The 13,006-nt window shown below is 40.3% G+C and overlaps 1 protein-coding gene across 4 annotated transcripts in view; it reads right to left on the reverse strand.

Moving 5' to 3' along the window:
• si:dkey-172j4.3 (diacylglycerol kinase eta) overlaps positions 1-13,006 on the reverse strand; it is an 83,085-nt gene that overhangs the window by 37,682 nt on the left and 32,397 nt on the right. The window contains exon 1 of one of the 4 annotated variants that reach the window (XM_031304130.2): positions 6,322-6,722. The exons of the other annotated variants lie outside the window; for them this stretch is intronic. Coding sequence (XP_031159990.1) covers positions 6,322-6,477 — 156 coding nt within the window. The 5' untranslated portion in view covers positions 6,478-6,722. Of the gene's footprint in view, positions 1-6,321; positions 6,723-13,006 lie in introns of those variants that run through there. 4 annotated transcript variants of the gene reach the window in all.

Genomic DNA, 13,006 nt, shown 5'->3' on the forward strand with positions numbered 1-13,006 from the left:
CTCTTTTGCAAAAGCCTTCAGGACAAATACCTGCATGCTGTATTGAGCAATCACAGTGAGTAAGGTCATCTAATTATCACCCGGTTCCCCAGTTTTATTTACGTCATCTGAAATTAAACCGGCACTGCAACTACAAACTGTGGGCAAAGGTAAACTGTGTCAATGATGTTGAAATAGTACTGTAACGGTGTGATTGCAATCATAAGCGTTGCCATTTGGTTTTAATGTTCAGACTGAGTACAATAACGTCTCCAAATATATCTTGTGTAAACTTGTGACTGGTTCTGGTTGTTTTGTTTTACATTGAATGTAGCAGAAAAATAGGGCAACATTCCTATATCATAAACATAGAGAGCTCTCAATGTCAAGGAGTACAAGGGTGAGACATTTATTGACATGTAACACTATTTTACAACCACAGAATGAAATGACAAAGAAGTGCTTAAAAGGAAAGTAGGAGAGAGGTGGAGCGGATATTGTTTTTGTTATCTCCAAATCAGAGCAAACTGCTAAATTGCGCTGTAATAAAAAAGACAGGACAGGCAATGACAAAAGACTCCCTGCTTTCCACAACGCAGGTATGTTGTTTATCTAGCGCAATCAACCAGAGTTCTCAACGAGGTTGACCCAGGGCTGTTGGCTAAGCAATAACTTGGCAGGGTCTCCGGATCGGTGCATGATCTGGGAAATCTGCCCTGTAGGAAAAAATTCCAAGACTCAGACGGGAGGTTTGCCACCTGCATGACAACTACCAACAAGCCAACAGCAGGATAAGATGAAGTGTGTAAACTTTTTTTTTTAAATGGAGGGCAGAAACTAAAAGTGTGTGTGTGTGTGTGTGTGTGTGTGTGTGTGTGTGTGTGTGTGTGAGAGTGACAAAGCAAAAAACACAATGTGATAATGGTATCACGCTTCCATCTCATCTGGGTTCTATCTGGATACAAGACACATCAAATGACAGGAGTAAATGGGGCCTTAGTTAACATTATTCTACAAAAAAATACATCACTGGGTTTGGCCTTAATACAAGCACGCATGCATGTTCCACATTTTTACTTCCTCATAAACATAATGCTAATTAAGTATGCTATAAAGCTCTCTCTTATGCTCGCTGTGGCACAACCCAATGACCTAATTCTAAGTAGTCTTATTAAAACACTACAGTTTTTCAGTTAGGGTGCATTTTCAAGCTAAATGAAGCGAGTGAGTGTGTTGAGCATAAACTTGTAAAGTTGCTAGGATATCAAATCTCAAGTGTCAAAAGAATGTTGTCAAATTTGTTTTTTTTATTATATTTCTTTACTTACTCTTTGATAAGATTTTCCCATATCTAAATCATGAAACTTTTATAACGTGAGACTTTTCTATCTATTCATTTAACACCGACAGCGGTTTGTAATATTTGGTTAAGCTAGCGATTAATGACACCAAAAACATGCTTATATATTTATTTTGTTTTTGTTTTTTGTCTTAGCTTGTAAGCGGTGTTGCTAGCATCTCCTGCATTACTATATCTTGCACAGTGGTTAGTTAGTTGACTAATTGAGCATGTTATCCTACAGTAACTATGAGGGCCAATTATCTTGAATCAGTGGCCTTGCTGTTGGTGCAGTTAGAGGTTAGGTTTTTTCACTTCTTTCTTCCCTCTTTTACAATCTCCCCCCATCTTTAGATCCCTGCACCTTTGTAATGTGTCTTCTTTACATCTATTTACTTCTCTCTCTCTTTCCGTTTCTCTTTCAGCTGCATTATTTCTGTTTACACCTCTCATTCCCTCATCTATCTTTCTGGTTTTCTCTCTGTCCTCTTCGTCTTTTTCTGTCTCACTTTCTCTGGCAGTCTGTTGTTGCAGTAATGGCCTTGGCTGTCTGAACAGACGGAGTAATACAGGGTTAGAAGCACCTCCGAAACCAGTGTTCAAATCTAATGCAATGCTCCATCCCTATCTGATTTCCCAACCGCATGTCTGCGTGTGTTTGTGTGTCCATGAGATATCCCAGCTTGTAATGACATAAATAGAGCTTCTGGTGCTCCCACAGTACATGTTTCTTTCTTAGAATAAATGTGCGTTTGTACCCTGAGGGAGAGCAAATCTCATATTGTCACAATGTTCCAGAGAGAGAGAAAGAGGAAGAAGGGGAAGGATTGATGGTGGAAACCATGACAGATAGCCCAATGGCAGGGATCATTAGTGAGGGGAGATAGGAAAAAGAAACAGAGATGTGACAGTGGCGAGGAGCGAAGGGAAACAACACAAAAAGGTACGATGCAGGAATTACAACAAACAGGAACTCTGGCGAGTCGACATGAAAGAGAATAAAACAAAAGAACAAGGCAATGCCTTGAGGAGGAAGAACAAAGAAGAAAACATACAAGAAGGTGTTATGGTCTCTTCTGACTGAACCACCTGACACGTCAGAGATAACGGCGAGGTGCAACACCCCTCTTCCACCACGAATCGGGCTTATCAGTGGTTGCCACAGCAAAACTAACAGGAGCCGTCAGTCAAGAAGCTAATCAGAGTGGTTTTTGATTGACAAAAGCAGCTAATGACATAGCAACCACTGATATAGCTAAGGGATGTACAGCACTGTAAGTAAGGACCCAACTTAGGATATTGCAATCTAGGCTTGAAACTTAAAAAGGCTGTTGGCTGCAATTTAATCCCCAGCTGCTAACATCTGGCTAGGCTAGCTTACTTTCCTGTGGAAATATATTTGAGCCATTTAGCAGAACAAAACAAATGCATATGGAAACACTTGAGTATTTGAGTTCAAAATATTTAAAAAGTTGCTTGTTGTTAAAGATAATGCTAAATTGAATTGATAAAGCATTCAGATTTAATACAATGCTATTGAACTGCCTTGTGTGTGTGTGTGTGTGTGTGTGTGTGTGTGTGTGTGTGTGTGTGTGTGTGTGTGTCTACATCTAGTTAAAACTACTACTGTCTAATACAACAACATGTACAAACAAACTGTTTTATATGAGTGTTTCTAATATTTTGTCCACCCTATTTATATCAATGCGGGTAGCCTAAATATTAGAAACACCTCTCAGAATACAACTCAACCTGCAGCACAAACTACAGCCTCAGAATGTACCATTAAGTTGAATCAACACCTCTCAACTGTTCAACAAAAACAGAACATCATAACTTTCACGAAGGGAGGATTTATAGCAGGGCTGTTGTATTAGACGGAATTAGATTTAGCGAGTGGTACGTAATAAACTGGAATATAATGAATAACATATAGGGAAGTAACCCACAAGCCTTGAGCAATACCAAAAGGTAAAGTAAGCATAATCACATGTCTAGCAATCCAATCTTATTTACGTTCAAAGGATCAAAGCCACCATATATTCACTTCAGTCATACTTCATGACACATGCTAAAGATGCACAAACGAAAAGTGTTATGTGGACTGAACGCCACCAAGATGGTAACTAGCAAGAATGAACACTGGGAGTTTAGAGAGACAAAGGTTAAATTATGTGTGTTGCAAGTGTGTTTATGGATGGCTGTAGCCACTTTTATGGTGCCACTTTTGGGGGGAGCGTTATCAAAAAACTGAGGAGGGTAGATTTAGTTAGCATCTGGTTAACAACGCTGTAATCTGCATTACTGGTATGCTCGTGACCTGTAACAATGGCATTTGGAGCTTTGGAGATAATTTTGCAGGCAATAAAACCTTCCTCTGCCACAATCTGGGTGCAAAGTTTAGCCACGAACACAGGATTACTACTGAGACAGGTGATATAGAATAAACTAGACTTTCACATTATTATGCACATATTTTTATGCTGCAACATGTGTGACCTTCTCACAACACCTCCACTGGGCCATTTCAGTAACTAATAATTTGAATCAAGCAGCCTGATTGAATAAGACTAAGGCTTCCTTCGGATTGGCTACTGTGCAGAGAGGCATATCAGCAAAGCATAAGAAGCACACGTGTACTGTGCATATGCCTGCATAAACAAAACTATAGTGAATGCAAAGGGCAGGTTCTGCACCAGCTTACCGTCATACTGTCGCCACACCCTTGATGGTGTTTTCCTCTCCTCTCCAGCTGAGAGATGTTGTCAGACACATCAGTGTATTCATTAGAGCAGGACTAATCCATCACAACAATCAGACCTAGTACACACACAAGCTGGAGTAGATATGCACACAAAAGCACATTAACGTGTAAACTTACTCATCTGCAAAATGCACACACAGTCAAACAGAGCTCCGAAGTCCACCCACAAACAAATCACACACAGTCCTGCATGACTGATCAACAAATCACTGTTTTTTTTAAATTATTTCCTTGACAAGCCGAGTGACCTGAAGACTAATATGTGGACATCTAACCACGTTTGTTGGCTGAGAAAAAGCACAGCTTCATGTGGTTCTTTACCATCAGGAGTTGAAGGTGATTTACTGTAATGAACACTAGCTGCCACTGATAAGGGCAGAATAACAGGGAAGATGAAGTCAGCCATTCCAAACGAAGCACTTCACTACATTATTTGTTATTTCTTGCTGTCCGTTTTGTATTTAAATGTTACGTTATCAAGTTATGAAAAGTAATATACATGTCTATCTATCAAAAAAAATGGTGCGTTTGTATGTACATTTATTGTTTGTTTTGTTTGAGAAATCGAGAGTGACGCGTTGCTCATGGATCTAGTCTGGCTTTAGACTACGTATCAATGAATCTATTAGTTGTTTTTTTTTTATAAACTGACAGTCTGTAAATTGGCACAAATATTGACAGAGTCTTTTTAGTATCAAACACTTAAATCAACCCTCAAGGAAAAGGCAGGGAGATAATCTTAATATTTGTCTTTTTTGTCAACAAATCCCATGAAAAGATCAAAAACAAACAATACATTGATCAAACTCACAAGCACAGTCTGTGTAGCCAAAGCTTGATATACCTTATTCCGGTGCTCCATAGCTCCATTTAAAACTCATATATGAGATACAAAGAAAATGGTCCCCCCAAAAGACCCATTTACTATATAATGTGTACTGTGGGCTAAAAACTATAGTGCCAGCTGTTTTAGGAAATTACTGAGCCTTTAATATGAAAGTAAGTACATATTTGTGAACCTATTTGTGAAGATTTACATCCTCAGTAAGAACAAATTGGCTTAAGACAATAACAAAAACATACAACCTAAGCCAGCCTTATCCTTTGAAAACTAAAAAAGGTGAAAGTAAATAGTTTCTTCTATACCACCATGATTTCATCCTTATCTCATAAAATGGCACATGGGTGACCACACATTTGCCAGCCCAAAACTAACTTTGAACCAACTAGGGCTGAACGACTAATTGCATTTTCGATAATATCACGATATGTTAAAACGCGATTTCCTAATCGCAAAGGCTGCGATTTGGTCACATGACTCACGAGAGCAATCAGTCTGCACTCTGTAGAGAAAGCATCAACTAGCATGCTAACGCTACGCCGTACCTTGAGCTGATTTCTGTCATTCAAACAACTCTGAGTTGTAGTTTAAAACTTTTACAGCCATTTTAATAAAATGAAGGGTTTTATTTGGGCTTGAGTCTATACATGCAGTTAATGGATACAGGCACACAGAACTCAAGGCTCGGTTGGCAACGATTAGCTCTGATTAGCGGTTAGCGGTTAGCTCCGTTATAAAGATTATGAGTGGAGGAGCTGCCACTGAGAGGGGTAACAATCAGACTCTGATAAATGACGTTCGGGGAGCTTTCACAGCAGCGCGGCCGCGGTGTTTCAACGGTTTTATTAGTACAGTTAATCCCACGGCAAGAACACCAGAAACTAGCTAACTAACGATAGCCTCTCTGAACAAGTGCACACGGCAGCACGCAACTTCACGAGGGGGAGGGGATGGAGGCAGCTCCTCTCTGTGCACTGTAAAAAATTGTGTGTGTGTGTGTGTGTGTATATATACTATATTTTTAATTATTTAACTGTCTAGTGTGTAATTGTGTGTTCATACTATACATTATTATATTATTCTTTGTTGAATACAGAAGACAAAGAGCTTAAAAAAATAATCAAATCGAAATCACAATATTTGGGGAAAAAATCGCAATTAGATTATTTTCAAAAATCGTTCAGCCCTAGAACCAACACAAAATCCCTACACACTGCTGGAGCTTCCTGTGCTTCCCAAAGTCTGTTAGAACAAAACCAATAAGCCAAGTTACCTGCAGTGTGTATGCTAGCAACATCACCTTTAAAACAGGTTCATAATATCCTCTATCGTCTGTCCAAAATGTAGTGTCATTCGAAGGGGTCTTTGGGTTCAACATTTTGTTTCTCTCACACTGACCTCTTTCACCTGGAGACTCTTAAGGGATTTCTCGATGTGACTGGACTCCAGTTCGTCCTCATGGCTGAGCTGGTCGTCGTCCCCTTGCCCTCTTCCCTCACAGCGAAACAACAGGGGTGCCAGGCAGCACCCACTGGCCTGACACAACCCCAGCATTGGCAGCCCCTGCTGATGACCTCGCTGTCTGTACTAGCTACGCAATACTAATATAGTCCAATGAAAAGCCTTTACCTCCAGTGGCACAATGACTCTCTCAACTTTTGCTCTTTTTTGATGCTATTTGGATGGCTCTCCACCCATCTTTTTCTTCTTGACAAAGATTTTTCTACCTTTTTACACAAAACCTCCCTCTAACCCCTCTCTATATCGCTCCTTTACACACCCACGCCTCAGCAGTAACACAGCAGCAGCTCCTCAGACAATACAATCCTACTTCCTCCATCTCAAACTTCCCTAGTCAGTTAGCCACACCCACTCAGGTGTTCAGTAAGACAGACACACACACACACGCACACACACAGAAGATAAGGCGGAGCATGCAAATGAGCTCTTCTACATGACACACACCTTAGAGGAGTGGTGTGTGTCTGTGTGTTCATGTAAGAACAAGCCTATTTCCCTGAGGCTATAAATAGAACTGGAAGAACCTGTCTGTTTGGCAATGAAAGCAAACACACACACAGAGGACAATGGCTGCTTCTGCTTGAATGCTGATTTAGGGCACGAGATAACTTTAAAAACACACTCACACATGCAGGAATGTGCACGCGCACACACACACACACACAGCCAAGTCACATCATATCAAATTGATCGGAAGGTTAATGGCAACCCACTCTGCTTAAGAGAGCTGGAAACGTCACTGTGATCACACAAACTCATGTCCTGCTGGCCCTGACTGTGTGTGTGTGTGTGTGTGTGTGTGTGTGTGTGTGTGTGTGTGTGTGCGTGCGTGCGTGCGCGTGCGTTGGTGTGTGTATGTGTTAACGTCTGCTGTCTACGGGCCGTTATCGGACTGCTTTCAGTGTCAGATCAGTGTCTCATCTGCCAAGGCAAATTAGAGAAAGTGTGTGTGTGTGTGTGTGTGTGTGTGTGTGTGTATGTATGCGTGTGTGTGTGTGTGTGTGTGTGTGTTTTCTGCCAGTCGGCATATCATTCCGTCTTTTATACACAGAAACAGGCTGTTCCCTGCAAACTCACTCACTGACACCAACACTCTCTCTCACTCTCCCTGTCTGTCCTTCTGTCTCTCTCTCTCTCAATTCCCTTCAGTCATTTTTTTTCCCCTTTCGCTTTTCCTTTCCAAAAACTTTTTTTTTCTCCCACCCCCATCTTTTTCTCCATCCAAATCCCTCATGGTTAAAATCAATTCAGAATCAGGTCAAAGATTCATTGGCGAGTCATGTAGCAAAAGCTATTGAGGTGAAATGACTCTGATAATAGGCATGCCATCTCTGTCTAGTCCATTTGTGCTGCTGACAAGAAAAAGGGCAGATAGAAACATGCAGGCCACCCAGGGTCCATGCTGCTTCATTAGTGATCACGATCTAATTTTATACGTGTTAATGTTACAAAAAAGTTATTAATTTACACATTTTGTCAGCTTATTTGCGCCAGACAAAGCAGAATATGTTAAGGTGAACATGATTAAAGCCATAACTACGTGCCACTGGGATTCCTGGTTGTATTTCTGTAGCACAGGGAGCTAAAATGCAGATGGAATTGTTTTAGTTTTCTCAGAAGAAATACTGTAAAAATCAAGGAGAAGAAAGAGCAGGACAAGTAGGAACATTCTCAGCATTTTCATTTTTTAGATGGCATTTGGGACTAGGCCCTTAGCAAGATACACATCTCACTTCTACAGGTCAAAGTAGTACAGCATACCCATATGTCAAAACAACAGCAGCTAGAATTAACCTGAAAGGGCATCCTATCTGTGACAAATGCAAACGTGCCCCTGCCTTACTCCTTCACATGTTCCGGTCGTGCCCTTCCTGAGCTGAATTTAGACTTCAAAAACCATTTGTGATGTTAGTGAAATAGATTGTAATGTTTGGGGCCCTTTTCTGTCTATTTCTAGAAACCAGAGACTGTTGTAACTGCTCCTAACTCTTATAAACTATTTAATTGGGTTAACAGGAAAAAGGTAAGTTATGCAAGTTGTTTATTTGTAATGTTCCATGTTCATACTCGATGAGTAAACGGCTTGGAAAGAAAAGAAACATCCTCGATTATTGCATATATCGAGACAGCTAAGTAACAAGAAATTGCAGAACAGAAATGCCAAAGATAGTCTAAGGTCAAGCGCATTTAGAAACTGGGTCTCCATTACATAGCTTGTCCTCCTGAGAGCACTGACAAGTTTAGTACATATTAGTTTTGCTTAGTACATATTGTGGGGAATGTGGTCTAAATTTTGGGAAAAGCAGTAAAACTGTAAAAAAAAAAAAAAAAAACAGTATCATGTTCAGACCAACATTACCACTGTGTCAAAAAGTGCCGTCTCTTCCGTCATTTCAATGAGACCAGCCAAAAACACAAGGTGGTTCTGCTAAAAAGTTAAACCTGGCTCTTTTGCCGCAAACAATCCAACATCATCAGCCAATAGGAATTATGCAAGAGTTATAAGTAACGTGAACAAGGTCAATCTACTGTTTACTTTGGAATCATTGAGACGAAGGATCAAACGACCATTAAGTTATCACCAGTGGTGGAATGTAACGAAGTACAAATACTTCATTACTGTACTTAAATACATTTTTCATGTATCTGTACTTTACTTAAATAGAATCATATACTGTAGTGTATACTTTTGACTTTTACTTTGTTACATTTTGCAGCAATTATCTATACTTTCTTCTCCACTACATTTCTACAACGTTCCGTTACATTTTCTGATCAGTTTTTCCCCCTGCCAAAACGTCTTCCTGACCGCACACGTTTTGTCTCACCAGTGAAGTTTGGTTGCCATAGATATGGGGCACCACCGATCCTTAATCGGCTTCCAAGCCGGCTCCGGTGCTCCAGAGCCCGGGCGCAGCGCCGCTGACCCTCGGTAATACAGCCTCCGGTAAAAGTGAAAATTAAAATGTTTGTTTTTTTATTATTCCCGTTTTTAAATCATAGTTGCCATCTATTTCTCTCCACAGCATCGTTTACTTCTCCGCCAGACTGCGTAAGACGCGTTCATATCATTTATTTGGCTGGACCTCTTCACATCCGCCTCCCTGTTCCCGCTGCTTCACACACTTTATTTGCTTACGCTCCCATGGTTAAAGGAAATAAAACTGTCTTAAAATACATCCATGAGTAAAACCAACCACATTCCGATTCTAACAACATATTTCCGTTTTATACTGGTTAGGATAGGAACTTTTTTTTTTTTTTTTTTAAGATTATTATTATTATTATGATATTATTTTTGGGCATTTTTTAGCCTTTATTTTGATAGGACAGCAGAAGACATGAAAGGAGAGAGAGAGGGAGGAACGACATGCAGTAAAGGGCCACAGGTCAGAGCTGAACCCGGGCCTGCTGTGTCGAGGAGTAAACCTCTATATATGGGTGCCCACTCTACCAACTGAGCTATCTGGGCGCCCAGGAACTTTTTTTAAAAGCCAGGCCTTGTTTGTGGTAGTGAACAGTATGGATACTGTCGAAGCTTAGCATCAAAATAACTGTATATAACTGTAATATTACCACATAAAATGGTAATATGCAAATAAGATTAAGAGAATAAATCGTTATGCAAGTATTTTTACTTTTAATACTTGAAGTACATTTAAAATCAGGTACTTTTTACTTTTAGTTAAGTAGGGTTGTCATTGTGGTACTTCTACTTTCTAATCTAAAGTAAATATGTCTCTGGTTATTTGTACTTTTACTTAAGTACTGAAATTCAGTACTTCCTCCACCACTGGTTATCACACAGGCATACAGTAGTTGTAAAATATTTTCTCGTAGTAGCTGCTCTGCAGTGTTTTGGCATTTCACCAGCCTTAAAACTCATTCATTTATTTCCTGTATTAGTTCCTGTGTGTTTTTCTCACCAGTACCAATATGCCCCCACCAATGCAGCCCCTTGCTTTACTTTTTAAAAATGCAGTAATATTTTCGGGTTGAAGACCCACTTCCATATTTTCCATATGTCCCACAATGACTCGGACAATAATATTTTGTATAAATGCTGCAAGTTTTCTGTAGCATCTTTAACATGACTACTTTCAAGACAGTTATGGGTCTTTTTAAACCATTTGTCTTTAAAAAAAAAAGTCTATCAAATGAAACCATCTGGGTTTATGGATTTTGAGACTGTAGAAGTATTACATGACAGGTAACACTGTAGATGTTTCCTTTTGGGCTTATTTACTGTTATAATTGTGCAGTATCACACTGACTTTAACAATAGTGCTGTAAATGCTGCAAAACCATTATCATGACTGCTTTTAACACATGAAAATAATGTAAAGTAAATATATGTATCTGAGCCAGTAAATCTTTCTAAAGAAAATATGAATCTTAAATCATGTTTTTATGGGAAAGGTTTATGAAATACTAAATATAAAGACCTTCAGTATTATGCTGGAGTTTTTCCTAAACAATGGACAGCAGCTGTTTATTCATGAGTTACTGGAAACGACACGAGACACTGACACTTTCAGGTGCGTCCTTGCCAGAACTAATTACAACAGACGCACGCTGGCTGTTGCAGACACTAAACCCCCTGACCTTTCAAATATGGCCGTGTTTTTGTAATCACAAGGCCAAGCTGTCCCCAGACGGACATCATAGGAATGCTAGATGAAGCTTGCCCAATGTCACCAGCTGTGATTTCTTTTCTTTTTTTAAACCCTGCGGTTATTCATTTTCTCCAGCAGATGGCGGACTGAGAGAGAGATGGGGGTGGGAAAAAACAGAGAAGTGGCAAGGTGATTGGGTGCACAGGGAGTGAAACAGAAAGGCAGAAATGAAATAAGGGCTTGGGAAGGAGAGTAAAGAAAGGAAAAATAGAGAGAAACATGAAAGGGAATGATAAAAAGAAGGAGAGAAAGAAGGAGTGGTGCAGCAATTTATATCTGTTAGATTTGGCATGGTTTTAAATCCTTACAGCCTCCTAGCTCTGTGTGTGTGTGTGTGTGTGTGTGTGTGTGTGTGTGTGTGTGTGTGTGTGTGTGTGTGTGTGTGTGTGTGTGTGTGTGTGGGTTAATAAATAGCACCACACTCTGGGTTCCCCTTGTGGACATACAAATCCATCTCTACACTCAAAAAGTAACAAGCTCATGTGTCTGCATTCGTTTTAAACACTTTGCAACACCACACGGGTGTTGTTTAACACCAAAGACATCCAACGTAATTCAAGCAGCACAGAAAAAAACATCTGTGAACGTGTTTAATGTACTATTTCGTGCCCGAGACACAATTAGACGCCACCTGGATCGTCCTGATGCAAACCCCATCCATCTGGCACTCGGGAGGTGGATAAAACAAATAGAGTATCACTTGCAAATACTAGCTGACCCAGGGTCTGTGGTTGTTTATTTCAAATATTTTCTCTTTTTGCTTCCTGGTGTTTGAACTTGGTAATGCAAAGGCATGCAGCGTTGTCATGGTAACAGCCCGACTTTCGAATCAACCTCCAAGCTTGCAAATGTAAGGACACACACAAATATTTAAAACGTAGTCTTTTCACCTGAATATTTTCTCTTCTGTTAATCATACAGAAAGTAAACCAGTTGTGTGTGTGTGTGTGTGTGTGTGTGTGTGTGTGTGTGTGTCTTGCATGTGTCAACCCGTCTGTCCTTGACAACTTCTATTAAGAAATTCTATTAAACTGTGCAAGAAACGATAAGAAACATGGCAAGCTGTCTGACCACACACACGCACACACACACACACACACACACACACACACACACACACACACACACACACACACACACACACACACACAGTGTCACAACAAGGCGTGGGAGGACCTTGCACCTTGGCGACCACATCCTGTCCCTGTGCGTTCTGTGCATTTATTAATAGACGCACACACTAAATGTGCAAAAATACAAAAAAACAGCCAGAGAGAATGTAATGACACTCTGTCGTGCTTTAGATGGACGGATGGGTAGAGACGGCCAGACAAAACAACACACCTCACATCTCTGACACACAAACAATACACACATTTCATGTTTGTATGTAAAATGTGTTTTGGAAATATCATCCACTTCTTGGCTTCTGTCTGTGACTGTGAGGTTTGTGCAGTGAAGGACACATAATCTGCTGGTGGCAGTGGGTGGGAGGAGGAGGAGGGGTGCCTTAGAGCATACGGACCAAATCTGCCTCTGATGCTGCATAATCCACACACACACACACACACACACACACACACACACACACACACACACACACACACACACACACACACACACACACACACACACACACACCTCTCAGCCAGAGAGAGATAGATGGTGAAATAAAGGCTCTCTTAATGTGCTGATGTGATTAGCAGGCTGTCCCTGTTGTTGATTTGTGATGTTAATCGTGTTTTGGTTTTCAGAGAGCAAAAAGCTTTTACATTACATTTACATGACGGAGGGTGAGTTGATAATAAACATTTATAATGAATCGAAAAATAGGGTGGAGCAGGAGAGAGAGGAGACAAGTGGAAAAGATGGAGAGATTAAGGTCA

The sequence above is a fragment of the Sander lucioperca genome, chromosome 17, assembly GCF_008315115.2.
Source record: "Sander lucioperca isolate FBNREF2018 chromosome 17, SLUC_FBN_1.2, whole genome shotgun sequence".
In the NCBI taxonomy this organism is placed as follows: domain Eukaryota; kingdom Metazoa; phylum Chordata; class Actinopteri; order Perciformes; family Percidae; genus Sander; species Sander lucioperca.